At 40.2% G+C, this 26,301-nt stretch overlaps 1 protein-coding gene across 3 annotated transcripts in view; it reads left to right on the top strand.

The window, feature by feature from the left end:
- Positions 1 to 569: 569 nt before the first annotated feature.
- SLAIN1 (SLAIN motif family member 1) overlaps positions 570 to 26,301 on the top strand; it is a 50,524-nt gene continuing 24,792 nt past the window's right edge. For 2 of the 3 annotated variants that reach the window (XM_079317664.1, XM_079317666.1), the window contains exons 1-2: positions 768 to 1,345; positions 4,407 to 4,546. In XM_079317664.1, the coding sequence (XP_079173790.1) occupies positions 894 to 1,345; positions 4,407 to 4,546 (592 nt within the window). In that variant the 5' untranslated portion in view covers positions 768 to 893. Of the gene's footprint in view, positions 1,346 to 4,406; positions 4,547 to 26,301 lie in introns of all 3 variants that reach the window. The other variant, XM_079317665.1, reaches the window with a different exon arrangement.

The raw sequence follows: 26,301 nt of genomic DNA, 5'->3' as shown, positions 1-26,301 counted from the left end.
GACTTGAGCAACACTGAATCTCTGCTCACCTCCGAGGTGATACAAGGGACACAGGCAACGGCTTCTTACAGTGCTGGGCAATGAAAGACAACGCAAAACCACTACCGTGGTGACCATAAGTCAACATTGCTCATCCTTCTCTCTCCAAAGATTTGCAAGCTACAGGACACCTATGTATCTGGATCGTGTTAAATCTTTCGCCTCAGAAGTTCTCCTATACATAACTAATACATAGGTAGGTAGTTTTCTGCAACGCTCGGCTCAGCCTTTGCTTCACCACCAACCCAACTTCAAAAACGCGTCGCTTTCCTCGCTTTGCGCCAAAACTCCCAGGTTCAGCGTGTTTCAAACGTACAAACGGCGGCTTTTGGCTGAATTCGCTCCTTTCAAGCCCAACAAAGCCTCTATTTGCGATTCCCATTCCCCTCACACTCCCAATCTGCATAATTACAGCCCTGACAGCAGCAGGCTCTAATTACAGGGCTGACGAGAGGCGCGGCCCCGGGCCGGCTCCAGCCCGCGGGCGGGGCGGGGCGAGGCGCGGCGGGGCGCATTGGGGGGACGCGCTTTTCCTCAAACCCCGGGGCTCCGCTCGGAGCTGGTCCCGCCGCCCTCGCCCGGGGTTGCATGGCGGGGGCGCCGGGCGGCTCTTTGTTCCTGCCGAGTGCGTGTGCGCGGCGCTCGGGCTGCCCGAGTGGGAGGGGATCCCGCCCTCGCCGCCGTTAACGGGAGGCGCAGCAGCGGAGCGGGGTCGGCGGGCGGCACAGCGGCGCAGGGCCGGAGCCCGGCGCGGCGAGCGGCGCTCCCCGGCGCTCCCGCCTCCCCCGGGGGCCGGGCGCTGCCCTCCGGCGGCGCGGCGGAGCAGGTACCGCCGGCGGCAGCGAGCCGGCAGGATGGAGGCTGCCTTGCTGAAGCCGGCGATGATGGCGGAGGTGAAGGGGAGCGGCGCCGGCTCCGCCGTCAGCGCCGAGCTGGAGGTGAAGAAGCTGCAGGAGCTGGTGCGGAAGCTGGAGAAGCAGAACGAGCAGCTCCGGAGCCGCGCCGCCGCCGCCGCCGCGGTGGGCAGCGGCCCGCCCAGCCCGCACCTGCTGCTGGCCCCGCCGGCGGCCCCGGGCGCGCTGCGCCCCGCCAGCCCCCCCGGCGCGGGCCCGCCGTGCCTGCCCAGCCCGCTGCCCACCCTGCTGTGCCCGCCGGAGCCCCTCGCCTACTTCAAGCCCTCGCCCGGGCCGCCGGCCGCCGGCGGCGGGCAGGAAGGCGGCGGCGGTCCGGGGGCGGCGGCCACGGTGCTGGACGAGGTGGCGGTGCTGGAGCTGGAGGACGGCTGCGGAGAGGACGAGGATACATGGTACATGCGGCTCGGCCCTGCCCTGCTCCCCGCCCCGGCCCGGCTGTGCCCCCCGGCCGGGCCTCCCGCTGCGCTCTGATTAGCCTTAGCCCCCAAATCCACTTGATCTCCCTGCTTAGACTGAAATCTGCTGTTTTTTCCTTTTATTTTTTCCTCCCTCCGAACCGTGCCGCCCTGCCGCGGGAAGGGCCCCGTGTGCGGGACGGCTCAGCTCGGGGCTTCACCGCCCGGGGCGTCGCGCCCTCCGCGGGGAGCAGCGCTCCTTGTCCACCCCGAGGAATATCGTTCACGTATCAGCCTAGCTCCAGCCTCGTGTTTACATAAGGAATTAAAAATAGCGGAATTTCGCTCCGGGAAAACCTTGATCTGAGCAGCGCTGCCTCCTCATCCTTAAAATCTCTGCCGAATTGTCGCCTATCTTCAGGGATTTGGGAGGGCTTTTGTCTTCTAGTTGATCTAAATTGTGTATCTCACGCGCCCATGTAGCTCCAAAAGGCGCGGCTGGGTGCTAGTAAATGGGATAAATCGGAAATGGCTAGTAAATGGATAAAGCAAAAAATAAAACAGACCTGGACTAGTTAATCTATGTAACCGGGAATGGTTGCACTCCTTAAAAAGAAACAGAAGGGGAGACTGCAAGGTAGAGATGTAAGTAGATCAGTAAAGCTAGTGCCTCAAAACCTGTTTCAGCAACATGGGCGAGCATTGCAGGGACAGTGCTGGAATACTGTCTTTGCTGTGCGACCATGTGGAATGACATTGATCCTCAATTTATTTTCAAGTGTCAATGGCAATATATAGATTACCTTATTTAAATAAGTTTTAGAGTATCTGTCTAAGCTTCCATGTAGCTTTTTTATGAGGCTAGTTTTTGGATTAAGCTGTACGCTAGTGTTAGATGAGAATAAAATGCAATATAAAGAAGCTGAGATCTGTTCAAGTATCCTTAATTTTGGTCGAAGGTAAAATGTTGAAAAATTAATCTAAATGTCATAAATGTTTCTGATCTTTGCATGTGCTTCGTGGTACATGATGCTGTGTTTCTGAAAATGGCTTTTGAGAATCTTGTACCAGTTGGAATTTTTTGTCAGCCTTGCTTCATTGTGCATGTGGTTGGTCTGTGCAGGGCTGGTTTGGGCTTGTCAGTCCAGACTTAAATAAATTTTACATTGGTTCTAACTTGCAGCTTTCCTAGCATTAGGGAATATCAAATTTGTTTGATAATGTCTTGTTAACCAGAATGCTGTCCTTGTTTACAAGTAGTCAGTTTTCACTGCATTATGTGCAGTAGTAGAATTTCCAATTTGATTTCCTCCCAGGGAGCAATCCTAGATTTGGGCGCCAAAATTTACCTTTATGTCACACATGTACATGTCTGTAGGCAGAATTTAATGATGGGGATTTGTTGACAAGTTTATTCCACTAAGAGTGTGTTGTTTTAGCTGTTGAACTCTTTTAGTCTAAGGATAAATCTCCATCATTGTTCATGAAAGGTCAGGTGTGTCATACTGGCTACTTGGGGCTCTTTTGAAATTTCAGTCTTTAAAGCAAACTGCTATCTGGAAATCAAAAACCTTCAGTACATATCCTAATTGTTGGCTAGTAATTTTAGGCCTTAAATGCCTTTGTTTTTTGGGGTTTTTTTTGTGTTCTGCTTGCTTTTTTTGTTTTGTTTTGTTTTAACTGCAGTTGTGAAAAACCCCGAAACCAACCAAGCCTGTGGTACTGGACACAAGTCAAACTACTTAGTAGTGTTCAGCTTTTTACAGGAAGGTCTGATCATCAGTCAGATGTTCAGCTTTTGAGGCACTTCTGCAGGTTAACAGGAAACCTGAAAGCTTTTCTTTCCTTTGCTTTTTGGCTTTCTCAGTGTCATTTTTTAGATGTGTGGTCAGGCAGTGCAGGATGTCTGGGGAAATGAGTCCTCTCCTCAGAGCAATTCAATAGTTATCTCTGCTGGGATTTCCAAGAGAGAGGTAGCAATCGCAGAGAGGATATTTATTCCTTGTGAACTGGAAAGACAGTGCTGATTGACTTCAAAGGCAAAAATCTCCATGGAGCAGACACTGGAGGAGGGGGGCTCTGGTGGGACTTGGGTAGCTCTTGAGCCAAAACTGTGAAGGTGAAAGGCTGCTGCTACCTGCTAGTAACCCCCTGAGCGGCAAAATCCTGTTTAGTTTTTGGTCTTGCCTTTAACTTCCCCTTGTACAACCCAGTTCCCTTTACAGAGTGTTTCTCTGGTGCCTTGAGAATCTTCCTCTGGGTGTCCCCAGCCCCATGTCACCAAGGTGGTCAGGCCAAGGAGCTGTGAGTCAAGGATATTGTCCAGCAGACCAGAATAGTTTGCTCCCTGGAAAATTTGCACTCTCCCAGGTGAATTGGCATCTGCTGTGCCTGCTAATCTTCCAGGGCGACAGCAGCAACCCAGATCTCAGCCTCAAGAATTCTCCTGTGAAATCTGCTTTGAAACCTGCTCTACTAATGTGCAACTCATCAGTTGCCAACTCTTGTCTGAGAATAATGCACATACATTAGCTTTTCTTACATATGTTTTTTTTCTTTTCTTCTGGTGCTGAATGTTGAAAATAAGTTTTCATTATTTTTCATTGGATGTTTCTAGTCATTACAAAGGTATCTTGAATAACATCTGTTTCATCTGGGTGAAGATAAAATCAGATACTGAAATTACCTAAATCTCCAGTAAGTGCAAGTATAGGGAAAAGCACATAATACATTTGGACTTTGGGCAGTGCTCGAATTCAGACAGTGGTAGTGATTAGGTAGAATTTTTTTTTTTTTTTTTTTTTTGATATCTACTTGAATTTTCCTGGAACATGCCAGACCTGTAGAGTTGATACTTTGCTGCCTATTTTTCTGAGAAGGGAAGGAAGAAACTAATGTCAACTCTTCTACTTCAGGATATACTTTTTTTTTATTAGATATCCTCTTGCAGAGCTTTGGATGCTATAAATCAATAGTGATTTAATAGGAAAATAAGCTTAGAAAAGCAAACTTTGCAGTATTGCATATCTTGCTGATAATTCTGTGTGTTTTGGTTAAGGTTGTATGTCTTGCCTACCAAGACTCATGCTCCTCAAGAGAAATCACTGAGTCCTCTGCAGTGGTGCAGACGTGTTCTGGATCATCCAACTCCTGAGATAGAAGCTGCAAAACGTTCCCTATGTTTTAGATTGGAGCAAGGTAATCTTATTGTGTTAATTTTGTTATTATGAAGCGGGCATTTTTGGTCTGGTTTTTCAGTCTTCGGTGTTTTCACAATTTAACAGGCTTTGCCCATGGCAGATGTGCATCTTCATATGTATGCAAGTTTTCTTTCATTACATAAATGCTTTCAAATGCTTGAATTCCTTCTTTTCTGATCATGCTGTATTTAAAGTATTTTCCTGAATTATTATCTGTTTTTTCTCCTGCACAACTTGTTGTTCTAGCTTGTCAGTTTTCATTCATGGCTTAAAACAGAGGACCTCCTGGCAAGGAAACATTAATGTAACTTTACTATTGGTGTATCTGTTGAGGTTTGAAAAAGGGTGCTTTTTATTTTTTGTGAAGTCAGAATTATCATGGGGCTATAAATCTTTAAAGGTGTGTTTGTTAATACCTAGTATAGTGCCAGAACTTTGCTAAGTACAGCATGCACCAAGAAGAACTGTAACTTGATTGTAGTGCTGTTTTGTTGGCCTCTTGGTAATCCCACGTACTGGAATCCATCTGATGGCTGATCAGTGCTAGTGAACTTCTGTGTGCTCTGACTTTTGATTTAAATAAATACCAGACAGCACTTTTCTTACTTTCTACCATCTGGGGGGTCTCATTAAGGTTGTATTAAGTGTTGTTGAAGAAAGCAATAAAAGGAGGATAGTAAGGTTTGTAACTCACTGGGAAAGAAGAAGAGAATGAACAGGCATCATGCCTTAAGTTTTAGCTTTTATATTTTCCAGATTCTGTACTTGGTGTGGGACTCTGTACTTTGTGTGAAGTGTTATCAAATTGTTTTGCAGGGTAGTTAGACAAAATAATCCTTTTTCAGCCTGAGAACCAAGGATACCATTACTGCTTCAGGCCCAAAAAGTATAAAAAAACAGTGAATTGAGGAGAGCAGTCTGGGAGGATGGGACTACGTAACCTGGACTTGTAATTGGACAATTAACCCCAATATGTAGATGGACCAAAACTCATAAATATGTGAAAACTTCTGACTGGGATCCATCCTGGGTGTAGCCATGACCAGGTTCTTGTACTGCCCAAGGTGTATGCTTTAAAGGCATTCTAACAAATACCTATTTTATTCCTTTAACACTGTCTAGTCTCTGTTGTAGGTAGCCTTTCATAGGCATCAGGAACATGACAGAAGAGGGAATAAAGCTAATGTGAGCATGAACATACAGCTGTGTATGTTAGCTACAGCCGACATTGAGAGATTGAGCATGTTCCTGTATTATGTTTTGGAGGATATGGGTAGCTGTGGATAAGTCTTATCCAAAATCAGGCATTTAATTGAATCGGGCTCTGAAGGCGTTGGCCTCTTTGCATTGGTTATAAAAGATGCTACAATGATTATTGATCTCGAAATATTTAGTTGAGTGGGTTTGCCACAAGTTAAGTGGACCAAGCTGTGCTTCCTATACTGGCAACCATCCCATCTAGTTTTAGGGTGAACTTTGACTTGTTAATTGGGTATCTGAATTCAAGTATCTATAGGGTGAGCTGAGCATCATGTTTGACTATCAGTGGAAGTTTTGTGTGTAGAGTCAGAGGAATCAGGGGAGCTGCTCAGGTGACAAGGTTTAGGTGTTGACTGTAGAATGAATTTAGTTGCTCTCCCTAGTCCACTGACAGTAATGGGTGCTTGGCACTCAATCCCACGTGCTCACCTGAAGGTACATCTGTGTGTGGTTGGCCAGCCAGCAGTGGAATGCTATCTGGTGTAGAAGTGCTGTTTATATTGCCCCACATAAGTAACTAGTGCCCTTTGACATGGCCTGTTATCCTTTTTTCTGTTCAGGACAGATGCAGACCTTCCAAAGATACTGTGCTTTTACTGTCCTTGAATGATAGCTTGGCCTTCCCAAGGGCCTCTCAGGTGGGCAGGCACATGCTGGTGTGGACAATTGAGTTAAGTCTATAATGTCAGTGTAGAAACAAGCAAAAGGACTGCATGACCTTAAAAAAAATTTAAATTGAATAGGCAATAGGAGTTTCAAATTAAAATCACTCTATGGTTATCAGTTCAGTCTCTCTCTCTGAAGTCACAGCAAATGGCATTATGTTATGTTGACAGTGAGTTACTCTGATCCATATGTTCTGCTCATGACAATTGGCTCATTAATTTCCTGAGCTCTGTAAAATTTCTGACAAATTATGTGCCATAAATAAAACCTCTTTTGGGAGCAGTATGTTCAGGAAGGGAATAGAGTTGTGTTTATACTGCAGCAATTCTTTGGTAAAATTGCTTTAATTAATAATTTAGTTAAGACTTGATTAACAGTAATATTTCTAAGTATTTTCTTTTAGTACCTGTATATTTATAGGTAATACAAATAAACAAATATAATTCTTCTTTCTCTTAAATTTTTAGAAGTTCATTTCAGCATACTTATTTATTTCTTAGTTTTTCAACCAGATGTGAGACTTCTGTAATAATCAAATAATCTGGTTTTTGAAGTACAGAAAACTTTGACTTTTTTGCATTTTGTTTTGCAGTACACTCAATTGGTAATATACATGTATAAATACATACCCATAATCCATCCAGATTTTATAAGTGACTCACTAAGTATGACATTCTTCTTTTCTCGTATTAAAGTTTCAAACTTTGTACTTCTGGTGTTTTTCCCTTTCAGCCATATGCCTTGCAAGGGCATTTTCAAGGTATTTTGAAATCTAGTTGTGCCTCTTCTGCCTGGCTCTGCATCAATTGTTAATGCTGAAGTATTTGAGAACTATTAAGTGAGTAGTCAGAAAACATTTCTAGTATACCAGAGTGTGATTTCTGAAATGGTTTGTCGGTAGAATTCACTTAGTGCATGGTGCATTTGCCAAGAATTAAACCACTTAGTTGTTACAGCTCTTCAGACACCAGAGTGCACATGGAAATAAAAAGTAGTAAAAATGATTTTTGACTGCCAAGTCAGCATTTCTGATTAAGTTCATGCAGAGAGAAGAGCTGTGAGCCAAAAAAAAAAAAAAAAAAAAATTTGGCCAGTCTTCTTTTGAGTTGTAACTATTTTCTGTTCTCTTACTAAGGTTTTTGATCCTCATTTATTCCTGCTTGTGTGAATTTTTCTTACTGCATTGCATTCTGATTTTCATAAAAGTTTTCATTTGTTTTTTGGAATATTCCAGCATTAGACTCTCATTACAATGCTAAAAGTCTTGTGAGAGGCTTCTGCCAAAGTAGTCCAAAGCAATGAAATAGTCCAACAGCTACTTGGTCTTTCCAGCGAGAAAATCCCTGAATGGTGGTATTTTCTTTTCACTTTGCTGCACTCACCAGCCTGTTTCTTTTTTAATGAAAATGACTGGTTTGAGTATTTCATGGTGGGAGTTAATAATTCATCTTGTCATAAATCCTTAAGGTTTATTATAAGCGCAGAGGTGGTCTTCAGCAGGTGGTTCTTCTGTGAACCACTGTGAGAACTTGGGCAAGCTTCTCAACATTCCTTTGGTCTACCACTAAGTAGGTAAAGCTTTTAGAATGTTTATAATGAACTAGGCTTATTACAAACCCTGTTTCTGTGGATTAAGCATGCTAACTTTGAGGATGAAAGTTAAATGTAATCTCTTATGATAAGATCTTTGCTTGGAATTGTACCAGTTTACCATGAGCAATTACAGTGTTGTGGTAATGTTTGTTGTTTGTTTCAGTTGTTTTATCTCTGTGGGCTGGACTGGATCATATCTTTCTTCTTACTCTTCATCAATTACCTTTTGTTTGAAACCTTTCTCGTTTGTTATGCTTACAGCAGTTCTCTGTATGTTGTAGGGTCAATTAGCTTGCTCTTTGGATTTTAATCTTGCTGTCTATTTTATTTTAGGTTAATTGAAGTGAACAGGGCCACCTAACAGTTTTAATGGTGTGGTAAAGCCTCTTCTGTGTTTTCTTGGCAGTAGTTGCAGGTGTTGGCACATGCTGTAAGTTCAGTGAGCATGGAGTTGTGGCATGCAAACTTCCTAGCTGATGCAGATGGGTATAACCCCTCTGAAACTGATGACTGACACCCTGACTGAAGGTGCCCTGCCTAACTTCACTTGTGCAAAAAGCTCTGAATCAGGCGTGTAGATAAACTGAGGACTTAAGAGGCTTAGCAAGGAGTCAGTCTGTAGGAGCTCAGCTTTATTCATGGCCTCAAAGTGTAACTCATCCAATATGAAGCTCCTCTTCATTGGGAAGTATGAAATATTGGATGAATTCAGAATTTGGCTTAGATGAGTTCTTATTCAGAAGTACCATTTCAGATGTTTAAGAACAGTAGGCAGCTGAAATCTGTAGGTTTTGCAGCTGGCCACAGTAGTTTATGGTTTAAAGAGGTAAAATCTGTTTTCTTTCTTAAATTATTATTGTGCTTCAGGATGGATGCTATTGTGTCATCTGTGGATGACAAGGTATATTGTGAAACAGATGTATTGCAGTTTCTCTCCATTGTTTATGATTCCACAAAACAAAGATTCTCATTAGAGGAATTTTATTCGTTACTGTGCTGAATTCCAGTGTTAAATATTCATTAAGGTTGCTCTCCAAACATACAATGTACCCAGAAGAAAAACTGGGAGGAGACCAACCAAAATGATTTCTTTTGATAGTACGGTGTTATTCTTGCCTGTTAAGATGCAAAAAGAATTCTGGTAAGTTACAGCTGGTCAGGCCCCAGGCAGAAGGTTTTACCTGGATCTGTAAGTTGTGGTTTATTTAGGAAGAAGCAGTGTTCTCTCCTCTTATCCTAACTCTGTTCCACTTTCCACGGGTACTTAGTGAAATAATTTGAGTCTTTAAGATATGGAATACACTTAAAAACCACTGTCATAGGGATCTTTTATACTGTAGTCCATTAACACCAGAAACAAACAGAAAATACTGTAAGTGAACTTAAGTTTTTATCTTGTAAGCTTGATCTGGGTCCAGTGCTGAAACAAGGGCAAGGTAGATTTATTAGATTTAATTTTATTTGCTGTCCATTGATGGATGAGATATATATTTTGTGATACTCAGAACTGGATTAATAAAATTTCATATAGCTTTTGCTCATATATAATGCAGGTTAGTTCTATGTAAAATGCTTTTGATGCAGGAAGTAATAACATGCAGAAGCTTACAGGTGATTATAGTTTCCATCATAAATAAAATGTCCAGCACTCTAGGCAGAATGAAAAAAGTGGCATGAGAGGTTTGTTTCCTTTTTGTGTATGTTTCTGATAATAAAAAATGATAAACAATTGCAGCTATTATGCACATTTTAACACCTTTTGAAGAATGTGGTGTCTTGGAGATCAGGCTGTTTATGCATCTGCTGCAGTACTCTGCTGGAGTGCACCTATACATGCACAGCAGTTATTTCCTAGTAGATTTCATTTATTTGAAGTAATTTGTTTAACAGCTGCATAATTCCAAGCACCTCTTAGAGGTTTTGCAAATGCTGGTATCTCTGGGTTTTCTAGCAAAGCTGCTGAGGATTTGTGTATTTCAATTTGGAAAAACTCAGGTTTGATACTCGACTTGTATTTCAAACAGAATATTTCTCTGTCTCTGTAACACTGCTACTCTGCAAGTACACTTGAAGATAGAAGTGTTTGGTTTAAAACCATATAGGAACAAATGCATAGAAGATCAGACAATTTTGATTAACTTCAGAGATATCTCTTGCCTTCTTACTACAGCTCTTCAATATGATTTCTCCTTTTTATTAAATTGCAATATGCATCCTATTTAATAATTTAATTTCATGTTTGAGGATTGGTTGTTGTGCCAATCATAGCTATTTGCTTAGAATGGAGTTCTGCTTATCATACTGGCGAGAGGAAGCTGAATTCTGAAGTGTCTGTAAATGAAGAGAGGTGGTAGATCTTGCCTCAGTTGAGAAGATACCCATCCCATATTAGGTTTTGGTTTTTTTTTAAATCCATGCTGACTGCTGAGCTGGGATTATCATCTCATCATAAGTGGTTAAACAGCTAAAAACACTTAAATTTCATGTGAGGATTTCAGTAGGCTTATTTTTATTTTAAATAACTTACACTCACAAGGTAAGTTCAAAGCCTGTAATGCAGTGTTTAAAAACAATAGAAGTAGCATCAACACTGCTTTTTGCTAAAAGTACAGGCACACTTGGTGTTACCTAGCAGAGTACTAATGCCTGGGTTGACTTCTGATGTGTGCAGCTACATTCCTATGTAGAAATTAAAAAGCTACCTAGGTTTTAATTATTGACTTGAGGACATTTGGAAGGTTATTCTCCGGAGATATTTTTTTCTGTTGAAAAGAGGATCTTTTAAAAAATGGACTTCTATTCTGGATGCTGTCATTTTATTTTTGCTTCTGATAGTCTTATGGTATTGCTCACTGTTTACTATTCCCCAAATTACTCTTTTTGTCTTTCATGTTGTCTTTCTTCAATGGTCTGTTTTTGATGTCTGCAGAAGAGCACTGGGAATAACATTTCGGAATGCAGACAAGTGTGATAGAGATAGCACTGCTTCTTTACTAAAAGGTTTATTTCTGTATTTTCACTTTCAGGGAGCACTTTAGTTCTTCACAATACTGCATATTTTGGGAAGCATTTGTTCACACTGGGATGTGTGTGTTTTTGATTGGTTATTTCTGGGATATCGTGTACAGTCCTGTGGATGTCATGCAGTCGTTCTTCTTGGCAACTGCCCTTGTGTTTTAATATATTAGAAAGAAGTTGATTATTTGCACTTGTCTTCCTAAGTGTTCCACATTCAGCATGTCTGTTCATGTTTCATGGAAATAAAACATTTACACCAGTCATTTGCTTTTACCTAAAGGTTTATGCAACAGTTCTTGTAATAAAATCCTTTTTTGCTCTACCTGAATGAAATGTAGTCATTAAGCTCTAATCTTAATACTTGTGGGCAGAGACATTCATAGATTTGCTTGATTTTTTTTTTTTTAATGTTGCAAGACAGCAGGTCAGTTAGTACAAATGGTAGAGACAGTTTATAAAAACAAAATGCTTAAGTGTTCTATTTTTTTTCCCTTTATGAAATTAATTTAAAATACTGTTATCTTAATTTTACTTCTACAATGGGATATTCTTGTAAAATTTTTAATTACAGAAAATGCCTTCTTGGGGAATATTTACCCTTAGTGAGGTCACTAAGCTATTCTAGAAGTCTTTTGCATGTGGATTTATCACAGCAATGGAATGCTTCACTGAAAGTGTCATACTTATAAAGTCTGAGGGGGGGAAAAAAGTAGTAAATGTATGCCTATGGGACAAAAAATATTTTTGTCAGCAAAAAATAGTTGCAACCTAGGTAACTGCTGTTTTGAAAAAAAACCTGAAGAATTTAAGTACTGTGTTTTTGGTAATGTTAAAATAATTAAATCACACAATATACTGCAACAAGTTCTTGAATGTTTTATACTATGTATAAAACTATTTGGCTGTGGAAGGCCATGGAAAGGTTATATGGGATAACAATTTTTAAAATAACATTGAACATAGCATTTCTTTGTTTTATCTGTTTTGTGTATTTTTAAGTCTATTGTATTGTGTTACTAAGACTAAAGAATTGTTGGAGGATGCTCACTGGTGAATTTGGACCACCATTACCACTCTTATAATGTAAAGTACCTGTTAACCAAGTCTGCACAGCTGGCTGAGCTCAGACTGACCCTGCTTCATAGCACCAGAAAAATCTGTATGAAAACATGATTTTAGGAGGGCTTTTTGCTTGAAAGTGGATGGCTGTTTGCTCAACTTAGCCAACCCCATGTGCCCCCCTTATGCAGAGGGGCCCACTGTGACTTGGAACAAACAAGTTCTACTTCGGGAAAGAAAGTTGGCTTCTTTGTATTCACTTGTCTGTTCCCATTAAGTTGTACCAAGTACCCGTGTTGATTTTACTGCCTGCCCTGTATTAATTCAGGGTGAGGAGTCCTGTACCTCAAAGTGCACAATTCTGAAATGGTTACTCAGGGAGTTAGAGGTGGATAACTTTGAAGATATCAAATGCAGTCAGGTAAATTCCTCTGTAAAGATCGAGGAGTTGTGTCCTCTGCCACATAAGAGAGATCAGTAGCCTTTTCTTAGTTTTGTCTGTAACTGATGGAGGACAGATTGTTTCTGAGTTAAGCACAGTAAGGATTTGTAAGAGCTCTTTTTGATACTAAATGTTATGCATAATTTCACTGTATCTCATTCATTTAAGATAAATACCTAGAAGAAGTTGTCTGTACACTGATTTTGAAAAAGCCAGAGGACAGTCCACCCAGCTGTTCTGAAACACTTTTGTTAATTGAGTCTGGAAATAGAAATTTCTCTCCACCAATTAGGAAAAAAACATTGGAATACTTAGCATGAGAAAGATTTGGATGTAATATTACTTTATATTTTTGATAAGCTTTGAATACACTCTATTTTGTAAGAATAGCCCTGATGCCCTTCATTTAGACATGGTTTCTTACTGTCTCCTATTTCTTCAGTTGTGGTACTTCTGATTTTGTAATAATTTGTTTAGAAGCTGAGCTCATCCTCCAAAATGAGGACTCAGTACACTGGGTTTTTTTTTTTTTTTTGTTTTCACATACTAAGCTATCTTACTGTGTAAGGCACAAAAGTTTTGCTCCACATTCCAATCTCTGGTGAAATTATGTAAATTACATTGTTGTGTCTGCTAGACTTAAGTTAGATGCATGGGATATTGCCTTGTGTTGAATCTGTCTCAGAGAGGAACATCTATGTTACTGAATTTCCTTGAAAATATCTTTCGTGTCTCAATTTCCAGCTCCAGATGAGGAGCTGTTCCTCATGTCTGACTGTAAGGACCTTGTTGTTTGGTCTCAGGTATTTATGTGAATTCATAGAATATGTAATGGTCCAGGTTTGTTCCCTCTAATTTAGGTTTGTATCTAGTAAACACATGGTTTAGGTTCAATCACTTTGACTGTGGTCCATCGATCTTTGTGAGGGTGCCAGGTGTAATCTGGCACCCTTTTGCTTCCTTGAGATATCTGTGTGGGCAGATGGATATGATACGGGATCTGCACAACAACCTCACTCAACTGAACCAGCTGGAGCATTAAAATGTCATTACATTCTGGTTTTAGATCACTGATTCATGCCCTTGCTGTTATATGCTGAAGGGTTGGTTCTGCTCCACATTGTAGGTGTTAAAATGAGGCTCTCTACAAGTAGGTCCTTCTGTGTATGTATGCATTATTTTGTCTTTTCTGTTTAGAATTGCTTTTTACATATAGGAAAATACAATATCCTGTCTGTATTGATGCTGTCATTTCATAGAACAATTATCAGCACACGAGAAAGTAAGTGCAAGATTACTTGTGGTAAAAGTTTGCCACTGCAAGTTGACTTTAAGTATATTAGCTACTTGCCACTTCATTTAAAATCACTTGAAAATCATGTAAAGATTTGTGTCAGAAGTTAAAGTAAGCTCTTAGGGCTATGAGCTCTAATTTGTTTTATTCTTTAGGAGTGGCTCATAAAATGTAGTTTCATTTTCATTTGGCTCAAGTGTACTCCAGTGTAGACTTAATAAAACAATAGGATTGCATAACAGATCTTTTGAATTTGCATCTGACTGGGACCATATATTTTTAAATTATTGATTTTTAATTTTTTAATTTTTTTTTATTTTAGGCTTAGTTGGTCCTTGATGTGTTTGTGACTTCTGTCTTCAGGCAGTTTTTTTAATAACATGGTCAGAGTCAATTGTGAGTACAAGGCAGGGGTTTGTGGCATGGGTGATAGCAACTGTGTCATCGCTTGTGTCGTTGCCTTCAGGTACAGAGGACTTGGCTCAGCATCCTGATCTCCTTTCTTCTGAAAGTCCACTATGTCCTTCAAGCAGCTCTGTAAAGTGCTAGCAAATCTCCATGTTCTTTGTTCCTTCTTCCTAACCCTTAGGAAAGGCAGGATATAGAGTGATTTGCAGGCCAGCATGAAATAGGGAAGGGTGGAGTGGCAGAATCTTGGCTTCAGCCGGTTCCTTCATGGTGTCACCGGTTTTATTTTTTGTCATTTCTGGTTCATGTATGGCAGTTGTATAGCCAGTGTTCAGACTGCCTCATGGCTGTTTCTTAATGTCTTTTGAAACCCTGGGTGTGAAATTCTTCACTATAGTCACAAATGGATCTTTATTTATAAATAAAAAAAGTCTCAAATTGTAAGTAAACAGACACACGGTCTTCTTGTGTTGGACATTGTCCAAAAAATATTTTGCCTGTGTTTGATTTATGCTGATGAATCTGAAATAATTATTTGGAAGAAATAAAATGTTTCTTTATAGATAAGCTTGAAGAAGCAGCTCAAACTATATTGTCTGAGCTTATTGTGGACATGACAGGTTAAGTGATAGGAATGCTTAAAAGATGCTGCAGAGTACCTTTTATCCTGAACAGTGAGATAGAATGTTGTACTGAGGGTGCTTCTGCAATTTGTGTGCTCTTCTCATGCTTTCCTTGTTGTACTGTGCTCTTGGGTGACACACTCCTTTCTCCTCCTCTGCCAGCTTATGCCTGTGTTGCTTGTTAGTGAGGAGGAAAGAATGCCTCTTTGTTAAATGCTTGTGCATTTCTTGGTGCACTGTATGTCTGGAAGGTACTCTCAAGGCAGTGTTTTCTTAAGGAGTGTCCCTTGAGATACCTGAAATCACCCTAGGGAAGCTTAAATGTAGGAATGTGCTCTGAGTTAGTGTCAGGAGACATTGGTCTTTCTCAAGGGAATCTAAAGAGGCTGATCTGCTTAGCTTAAAAATTGTTGCAGAAGCCCTAACCCCCATGACAGTAATGATAATGGCATCTATAGCAAACATCTATATGTCACTTTACCCATTTTCTCAGTAGCAATTTTTTGGTTGCTTCTTAATTTGACTCAAGGTGGATGTTGAACCTTAATTCTGTGTGAGGATATATATTCTGGATACATTGTTATATTTGGCAGTCAGACTTCTGTTAGAACTTTTCTTAATAATCAGAAATTCCCATTAATTTTGTCCTAGTGGTGTTTTAGTAGTATGAAAAATCTGTTTCACAGTAACTGTTATTTTTAAGTGTTTTGTATCTTTTCTCTGCTTTTGGTAATAGTGTTGACAGTTTCTCATGATAGTGACATAACTGTGACACTTGCTATATTTATCCAAAAGCCACAGGGTTCCTGGAGGGCAAGTGGTGCTTTTGACCTCAATTTGAGCCTAAGATTAAGCTTTTTCAGTCTGCCTCAATATAGGCAGCAGATATATTTGAACAAAGAGGGAGCATGGCGTCTTGGAACCGTATTGGAGTCAGAAACTGTAAATTGAGTTCTCTGGCAAAAACCTCCTGCCAGAAATTTAACCTGTGAATACAGATGGCAAGTGGATCTGGTTTTAGGAGGAGCTGTAGTGTTTGTGAGGATGTTGCTGAGATGCAGAGGAATTTCGGGACTAAACAGTAGTGATAGGAAAAGTGCAATATTAGGGTTAATCTTGGACTAAAAGGCCTAATTTTATATTTGTCTTTTCATCTATTATAAATTATCAAGAGAGTTGTATCGAAGTAGACACATGTTTGATTTCTCCCTGGTATATAATAAAGATCCTATACTGTTAGGAGAAAAATGGGAAATTGTCCGTCTGTAAGTCTGTTTTTTAACAGAATGGATCCCCTCACCATTTATGGTTCTCTGTTTTGCTGGTGGTAATGCAACAAAGAAAAAATTATGTAACCTACTGGAAAATTAAGATTTAGGAAATGGAATTATGGATTTTTTTAACTATATTTTTCTGCCAGCAACTTGTTCAAAGCAAAAATGCAGTTTTGTTTCAAATTCTTGCTAACATGTCTGATTGGCAATATAGCACATCTCCACTTTGGAGAAGTGTTGTACATCATGTGGCATGTAATGATGAAGTTCTCTTTTATTAACTGGAATTACTGTCTCTGAAGAATCCACTGAGCAGTTCATAATAGTATTTTTTTTGGTACTAGTGCAATGTATAGACTAAATAAGTAGTACATTTTCATCATGAGAGTACCTTGTATAGTAGCTGAGCTCTGATCTGCAAGGGGAGTTAATTAGTACTTGTTCTTTAAATCACACAGAAGCCTTGCTCCTCATCCTAGAGGAACCCCCTAAGCGTGAAAGGCAAAGGCACCCTTATCTTCATTCATTCTGTCAGTAGCAGCTGAGATCTTAAACTATGCTCAATGTTTTTAAAAATTAAAATTGATTATACTGTGATTGAATGTTTTTCCAGATTATTGCATAGTTGAGATTTCATCTTAATTTGTTTTTCTGCAATGGTGGTTACTATTGTCTTCTCTTGTCACTTATTCAACCCCCAAGACCAAAGTTGCAGAATGGGAGTGTCCAGTGGAGTTCTCTGGCATTGTTGTGATGGCAAACTCACCCCCCTACCAATGCAAAGAATGAAAATTGCAAAGCAGCTATTGCTTTGTAAGGACTGAGAACATTTCGAAAAGAGTGGATGAATTGCTGTCAGTGGGGTTTTAAATCTGCTGTTGGCTGATTGAAGTGGGGATGTCTAACATACAGTTTTAAGGGAGTGGAGAGATTTATTTCTGCAGCAAAAAACCCCTGATTAGGTTATCTGGTTTTGAGAAGTCTCCTTTCAGGTTGAGCTTAAGAAAATACCGTAAGACTCGTTTTTTTTTTTTGCTATGTAGACAGTAGCTTGCTGATGTAGGATAGCTTCTCATGTTCTTCATAGCCTTGAAGGGTACAGAGCATATCCAGGCACACAGAACACCTCACACCTTATGTTACCAAAACATAAGTACCTTACACAAGACCCTGAGAGTTGATCCTGTCAATGCACAGTCTGTCTACATCCTGCAGAGCATGGCAAACAGCCTAGCTCCAATATATCCACTCAGTGCAATACTGCATGAATAATACACGTTGGTATAGCTGGCACTGGGATCCAGTGTGAATGAATGTCATGATATCTCTCAAATTAAAGCTTTCAGGTTTCTAGTTACCTTATCTGTCTCTGTGTGTTAAACATGGTTAAACATGCTGAATGTGCTTTCAAGATAAGGTTCATCTTACTTTATTTAAGCTATCTTAAACTTCAGGCTTGAAATAAGTGACTAGTTGAAAAATAATAACATCTTTGGAGCATGAGATCTGTCTCCCCCCAGTGAGAGACAGTAGCATCATTGGTGGCTAGGTAGGACTGGAGGTCACATTTGAATACTGTACACTAGTTGAACTGAATACCAATCACACTTTCATGTTCTGCTTGTTTTCTGTGACTGAAATTCAGGTTGGCTTCCATACTGTAACTCTCAAAAGATTCTTTAATCATTAAGCAAAATGAATTTCCAGGTTTTACTTACCCTGTAGTATACTGGAATTAAATCTGTTGAAAACAGGCTTTCTACAGTTTCAGGACTAACCTGAGACATCAACCACGTGAGTCCAGTTTTGTAGTACAAAGGAAGGTAACTAAATAAATACTGTTTAAAAAATCTTTTGTAATTGTGTCTAACATACTCTAGATAGTAATAGAAAACTAAAAATAGTAGAAATGTAGTAAGAGAAAGACCGTGTTGATCCAAAACCTATGGAAGTCACTGGAAGTCTTTAATTTACCTGGAGTTCATGCATTATCTTTATATTCCTTCAGGTATTTTGCCTATGAATTGTATGCTTTTTGGGGATGAGTGTCAAAACTTTGAGAGGAGTCTTCTGCTTAATATTTGAGGTTAAAAATGCAATAAGCTTAGATTCCATGCGTATTCTTTCCCACATGACTGAAAAAGAAAGTAATTTTATGCTCTAGATTTGGCTGGTGATTATCAGTACAAATTATTTCAAACTTTGGAGTTTGATGCCTATATTTAGAGATTTTACTTCGGGGGACTTGGCAAAACTTGCCTAGACAACGGGGTTCTTCTGACTCATATAGCAGAGCTACATGTTGTATTCTTGCCATTTGTACAAATGTTGAATGGTCAGGTCTGTGCTGAACATGTGAATGCAGCATAGTTTTGTTCATCAGGAATGTGCAAAGATGTAAATGTGACCTGCTTTGGCCCAAAGTACCTAGTACATTGTACATATGTCTATTCTGGGAAATTTTCGTAGTGTTGATATAGCCTGTCTAGTTCACCACAATGCTTGTAAAGTGTTTTATAAAGAACAATTTGCTCAATGGTATAAGAGTCAGTTACTGATGTTATTCTGCTGTACTGGCAAAATGCCCCTTTACCAACAGGCTTACTTGGTTTTCATATTAAGGAATCCAGAGGATTGGGTGGGTGGAGTAGACTGGTTAGGGGAAGCAGGTATCTGCTAGCTGCAAGGCAGAGGCCCAGGGAAAGTAGCATGGTCATGAGTAGTAGTTCAGTGAGTAATCTGACAGAGGACTGTCCAAAAATGAATTTACTGTCTTTTGCTGCAACACTTTGTCACTACAGCCACCATGACATGTACAGGGGTGGATGAAGCCCTCCAAATAGGGGATATGTAACTGCCTCTCCTTTCTCTTGGATGGTGAAGCAAACTTCTCATAAAAAGATAACCTCAAGGGACAGAGCTGTCTGGCTAGGGAAGAGGAGGAGCTCTAACAAAAGTCACATAACCAGATGGATTGGTAGCTTGAAAGCCTGCTTCTGAATAATACATAAACATGTCTAAGGAAGCAGCAGGTCATATTTCTCTCAGTCAACTTCACCACTGGTAAGTTTTAGGATGATGAAGGGCTTATTTAAGTGCACAGATTTATGATCATGGACCTGTATTAGAAGCAACTCCCACTCCAACATACATTATTAATTGTATATATGATATTAGGTTTCCCTCTTCATTGATCCAGAATCTTGGCTATCCAGAGTTATGAGGGCTCAGCCTGCCCCAGGGGATGTGCCCCAAGGGAGGGTTGTAGAGCTACAGCTCTACCATTCCTTTCTGTTAAGTGGTTTGCAATCTTGCAAAATAACAGCTCTGGTAGCTATTTTCCATCTCAAAGTGTAAGGAATTTTCAGAGTTTTTAAAATTTCTTGATCAGGGCCTGACTTAACCTTGGTGAGGTTGCCAAAACTGTGCCTCTTTCCTCCTCCATGAGGATATGTCATTGATCTACTTACAGTTGAAGGCACCTCTCTGCAAGATGATAGTATGGCAGTTTTGAGCCAGAGAAAACAGATCTACCTACCTCCTCATAATTTTGGCTAATAGCCATGACCCCAAAAACTGTGGTGGTAATAAATCTGGCACAGTGGCTATCAAACTACTGGTCACCAGTGTTTTACTGTGTGAGCTACATCTTGGGTAGACATCTCTGCTGAAGATGTTGCAAGTTTTGAATTACTGCAGCTGTGGAGGTGTCTGCAGCCATATACTCCTTGCTGCTGCATATCTGCAGACATTCCCTTGACTGTTTCAGACATAGAGCATGTCATAATGGTCTGAAAAACAAATCTCCACTGGATTTAAAAGGTATGAACTATATGGAAGGCAAAGGTTGCTAGTGCTCTGCAAGGAAGGAGGCAGTGAAGAGGTGTCCTGAGATCCAGACATACTGGGAGATGCTACAGACCCAATCAGCATTTAAAGAAAAAGACAAAAAAATTTTTTTCTGTTCAGAACATACCTCTTTTTATTGCTTGTGGAGTATTGTGGCAAACAGAACAAACCAATTCTGAGTGATGGCAAAATACTCTTCCCATAGTACTCTGTGGGATTTTGCTCTATCACACTGTTGCTGAAATACAAAGAAGGCAGTTGCCAAAGGTAACAAATTCAAGAGGAAAGACCAGGTTGGGATGAGTTTTACAATGTTTATGCAAAATGAGTATGAGAGTTTGGATTTTGCATGTGATGTTACGGTAACGTGTGTGTGTAATCAATGATGGACTCGTGTTTTATTAAGGAAAATACAAACTCTTTCACAAGTTGTGCCAGCAGAAATGATTCCCTTTTGAATTAACAGGCAGTGAGTTCTGATTCACGGTGATCACAATACTCCAACAATGTTGAAGTGGTGTAGATGTCATGACTTCTGACACAGCTCTGCCACAGACTGAAACAGCAATGTTTTTATGAAGACACTCTTCCCACAGTAGAGGAGTAGAGCCGCTCCTAAATTAATGTGGTGTGGAGCTTTTGGCAAAGACGTTTCAACAGATTAATTATCCCCACCAGACTGGGTGCAGCTGACTGCTTTGAAGGTGCTGATGGTGGAAGAGACATTAATTTCTTGTCCAAGTCCTACCTTCCCCTGGATGATGCACTAGCCTCCCCAGAGCTTCTTCAGAGCTCTTCATTTGTGCCTGCAGGAGTTGCTGCCCCTTCAGATCTAGTAGCAGAGATGATTGGATGATAACTTCCTACCCATTTCAGTCAGTACCTGCTGGGTGAACCTAACCAGAGGCCTGGGAATTTACAATCAGAACCAGCAGAGACAGAAGCTGTCCCAGCAAGAGTTGGAGGAAGATGTTTCAGTGGCCTTAGGTGCATTGTCTGCATATCATGGTGGTAGATCTTTATCCAGTGAGTGACATCATGAGGTGGTTATGATTTTGTTCCCTTATTTGTTGCTAATTGTTAAAATAGGAATTAAATGCTGTTGCTTTCCTCTGTGCTGTGTGGGTGAGTAAATGACTGGTGTCAGGCATAGAGTTCATCTTGCCTGCCCTTAAACGCATCTTGAAGACTGTTCTCTGATGTGTATCTTTTGGAAACAGTATTACTTTAGCAGTCCCACCTTTCTGCTGCTATTCTCCACTTCTCCATCTCTCCCTTAAATGTGATGTTACAAGTGATCTTCATCTTCCTGGTAAAAGGGATTGAGAAACTCTTCCTTGTTTAAAAGAATTAATATAGAAGTCCCCTTCTAACTGGAACTGCTGCTGAGAAGGTTGTTTGGTGACTTTGGTTGCATACAAGCTGATTTCACTAGGATGTATGCAAGCATTGCAGTGCTCTAGGGCTGCAAGAGCTGTCTTTTTCAGTTGCTTAGAAAAAATGAAAACTGAATGCGGTCTTTGAACTTTTCTTTTTTTTTTTTTTTTTTTTAGCTCTGTTTATTGTTCTCTGTGATGAATGTAGTCAGAGCGAGTTTCTTTTGAATGTATGCAGAGATCTGTATTGGAGCCAGTCACTCTGGGCTGCCATTGTAGTCAGAGCAGACAAAGGAACACAGCTCATGTCCGTTGCAAGCAGAGGTGAGATGAATCATGTCCTGACCTTCCTCTTGGAAGTAGATAGTGTCCTGAGGTGACTAGGTCAGCCATCCTTGTCTGTACGTAAGAGCATCTTCATTGTGTCTGTGACATAGGATCCAGCATCCTAAAGCACCATAAATAGATCCTGGAAGAGAGAGAAAAGGGAATGGGGAAGTAGCATATGTCTGCCCTGACACCATCCTAGCTGTATAGCCAGTTAAGTGACTGACAGAACCAGATGTGAACACTGAATTAGATGTGATTTATTAACCTTGGTGATTGTTTTGTGAGTTTGTGTAATCTTCCCATATTAATTTTTGCATTCACAGTGCCCCTTGTGAGAATCCTTACCAAAATCTTCGTTTTGAAGGCTCTTAATGCCTTATTTGGAGGCTTCTTAGATTAAGTGGGGTAAACACTCTTCTTAATGAATTAAATACTAATAGTTTGGTAGAAGGATCTGGGGCAATATATTTTGTTCCAAATTACCCTATGTAGCAGTACACAAGAATGAGTCTTCTGCTGAAAAAGGTCTGTCTTAGTTCAAGCTAGCTGAAGTGTGAGCTGCTCATGTATGCTCCTGGGTTCTGGCCAATCCACCAAATATAATTAAAATGCATCACATTGACTTTTTTAATATAAAATGTGGGAGCTGGGGACAGAACAGAGATTTGGGCCCTAGGTCACGCCTAAGGCTTAATATTTCAGCATAGTATTTGGGCAAGTTCTGGAAGGGAAGCTGGGAAGACGAGTTTGGAAGTTAGCTCTAATCAGAAAGTTTGCTTTTGTGTGTGTTTTGCAGGTATCGTGCACCCAGGGGGAAAATGAATGCTGAGACAGTTGCATTTTTCACAAAGCCCGTGTGTTTTTCTGTTTACATAGCTGTACAGTAAAAGATTTGCCTTAAAAAAAGAAAAAAGAACAACAAAACAATAAACCCACAACCCTACCCTCCATAACTAACATGTAGTATCCTTCTTTGGGATTTGTGGGAAGTAGTTCATACCATTTCCTTTCTAGTCTTTTGAATTCTTTGATGTCATAAAATCATTTTAGTAACAGAATTGGGTCAGAGAACGATGGTTGGAGTTTCCATGCTCTTCAGCGTGCTGCAGCTGGACAGTGCTGTGGTTGTGTTTTCTGCATTCAGTGTGTACAAAAACAATTTTCAGGTCAGCCTTCCACTGGAATACATTGAACTAGAGTAGTTGTACATTTACCTTTGAAACTTCCTGGCTTACACTGATATGCAGTCATTGGTACAACTGGACTATGTCATGCAAAGTATTAGTCCTGAATCTTAGATTTACATTTTTGTCACCAACAGCAGTTTGCCAGACACCACTGCTGATTGCATTGCTTGTGCTAGCTGAAAGTTACTGGAACTGCTGCAATTTAGTCAGGTTTTCTGTTTCCACACTTAAAAGAGATCTGTGCTATTTTTTTTTGGGCAGCTCTTGAGGTATGTGCTATAAATCTATATATCAAGCAGTTTTATACTGATACATACCAACTGAACTGCTTTCTCATTCTATGCTATACTAGATCATTTAAATACAATTTTTCAAAAAAGGGTTTGCTTCATGTGGATGAACTGGGAAACAGATTTTTCAGGTACTCCCAGATTTCTCATATTTTTAAAACTGAAGTTCTCACATACTCTTAAAGTTGCTTTTCAGTTTTCCTAGGCTTAGTGGAAAGTGGACACTCCTTATTAATTTTCTCAATTCCTCCTAATTTATTGCTTTTTGTCCATGTGGTGCATTGCCTTTGGCAAGACATCAGGTGCCCACCAAAACAACTGCACATGGGAGAGAGAATTTAATGGAAGGATTGTAGGTCAAGATGAAGGCAGGCAGAGATCAGTAACCAGTTAGCATCACAGGCAAATCAGACTCGGGCAAAAAAATATTTTATTGCAAATCAAATCAGAGTACAATAATGAAAAATAAACCCAAATCTTAAAACACCTTCCCCCTACCCATCAATTCTTCTTGACTCTTGAAAGGAGTCTCTGTGTGCCGTCTGCTTGGTAAGTTTCTCTTCTCATTGCAGTTGGGGATGAGGGGGTGCTCTCCCTCTGGTGATGGACAAATCAACAGACAGAAATGACAAACAAGCCTCAAGCATTTTGTGAGCTCTGTGTGACAGGGCAGGGAAATAGTTTGGGCAGTGACAGTTTCAGTGTGACTGCAAATGTGCATTAAGCATATGAGTTGTGACTGTGCCTGATGGCAAAGTTCCTGCCACTAGTAGGATGGCTGGCTGAGCTACAGCTGTAGTTAGTAAATAAAACTGGAATAAGCTGATAGGATGACCAAAGCTGATGGCTGTGGGAGACTGGAACTAGGAGTGTACTGCTTGAAAAGTCAAGAGCTTTACTGTGTAATGTTCAACAAGATGGAAAAATGGGCATGCCCCAAACTAACCTCCAGATTTACAGGCACAACTCAATGCTCTTTACAGTTATTAGAACTGAAAATATTGCTGTATTAAGCCCATATTTTACAATCTTGTATATGATAGACTCTTTTTTCTCCCAAAAAATGTGAATTTTTATGACTTAAAGTTGCAAAGCAAAGCTTGGAAGCACTGTGTTTTGATAAAGTCTTAAAGGTGTTACAGTCCTTCTGAGCACAGAAGCTGAATGCCTCACCCTTTGAAACAGACCAAAGGATTGCATGTACTTCCAAGGTCTGTGTGTTCAGGAGTGACTGAGGTACTTGAAATACAGATTCTGCTTCTTTGAAAGCCTGGCTCCCTGAAGTTCTCCTATTGGATAGGGGCAACAGTATTGGTTCCTGCTAAATTTCTGCACCTGTCGTCTGCCTTATATTGCTTCAAGTTCTTACAGGAACCCTGGGTTTTTGAGTGACTCATGTAAGTCTTTACAGGCTGCTGAGCAGTGGGAGCCCGTGTTTCCTGCTTCTTGAGCCAGTGTCCCAATAACAGCACTAATCAGTGAGTAGTGGGGAATATCTTAATGTTTTCTTCTGTCAGTTTTTTCAGGCATGTTAGACACCTAGCGATTCCCAGATGTGTATCTGACTGCAGGAGTAACTTTCAAACTCTGAACTGCTTTTTTACAGGGACCAAAACTGAAGATTAAATACCTATCTGTGGGAGGGAGATACTAATTATGCCTTACTGAGGTGATGCCTCTTAGCTGGCTTAGGCATTCTTATCTCTGGTAAAGAGTGTTTTGAATTCCCTTCTAGTACTCCTGATTTTCTCCTGTGATCAGCTAAATGCTTCTCTTTTTCATGTAGGTCTCTGTATTTTATTCCCATGAGAGGTATTTTTCTTTTAAGTGTGGCTGCTGTGCAACCACATATGTGCAGAATACACCAGGGAAGTGGTTTGGGTTTTCTGCTCTAAAGAAATTGTGTTGGCAGGAAATGATGTGTAGTACTGTGGATTGATGGTGCTAGCTCGAAAGGGGATTTTGTTAGGGCTATGTGATTAGAGCCCATATTCAAATGTCAGCATGTATGCAATATAATTTGTTTTAAGCTTGAGCTTAAAAAGTATTTTTGACTTTGCATGGAGGCCTATAGAAAAGTTAAGATAATTGAGTGGATGAACATGCCAGATAATGCTTTGTATAATTTAGCATGTTTAGTCAGTAGTGTAACACTGATATATATGATTTTATTGTTTTCTGTCTTTCTGGCAAAAAAATACTGTTTATTTGTGGTGCTTAGAGTGAAGGTAAGTTCTTGTTTTGGGAAACTGAGCTCACTGAGTTTCATAATGGAGTTATGAAAATGGGAAGATGCATGTACTTGGTTTGGTGTCTTGGAAACCCTTATAGCCTTAGCTAATATGACTACAGAATCAGAGAATGGGTCAGGGTGGAAGGGACCACAGTAGGTCACCTGGTTCAATCTCCATGCTCAGACAGGACCATCCTATAACATATTGCACAGGGTTGTGTTCATATGGCTTTCAGTGAGGGAGACTCCACAGCCTCACCTGTTGCAGTGCTTGGTCACCCACATGTCCTAGATACATCACATATGATGTTCTAGGTGTATCTGATTCCTCAGTAGAGGACCTGTGCTTGTACTGTCCCTGTTCACACCAATGTAACCTCTCGTAATTAAAACAACTTAATGAGGATCTCTGTTATTATCTTGTGTTCCTGCTGATGAACATTTCCCTTAATTTAAACAGCAAATTTCATCTTTCCTTTCAACAAGCTTCTGTATATGTTTAGGATTTTTTTAACCTTATGTAGCTTAAATGAGGAATTAGTTTTAGGAAGGGAATTACTTTAAAGATGGTACAAAATCCTGTGGTTTTGCAGGGTGTGTGGTTCCTTTTGAGTGTTGTGATTCTGTGGATGTTTATTTGTTCAGGCTTTCATGTAAATTTTTGCAACAGTTCTTACTAAATACAGATTATTCACAGGAGTTAGTATGGTGAATATTTTTGCTTTTTAATTAGTTGCTCATGTTTTCCTATATGAGTTACTATTTTCATCTGTTTTAGTATTTTGATATCTCCAGGGATGTTATAAAAATCAGGTTAATTAAATTTTAAACCTTCAGTTTTGTTAGTAAAT

Source organism: Erithacus rubecula (genome assembly GCF_903797595.1).
Source record: "Erithacus rubecula genome assembly, chromosome: 1".
NCBI classification, from domain to species: Eukaryota; Metazoa; Chordata; class Aves; order Passeriformes; family Muscicapidae; genus Erithacus; species Erithacus rubecula.
Note: the sequence above shows the minus strand (reverse complement) of the source record. Positions and strands in the feature narration are given on the sequence as shown.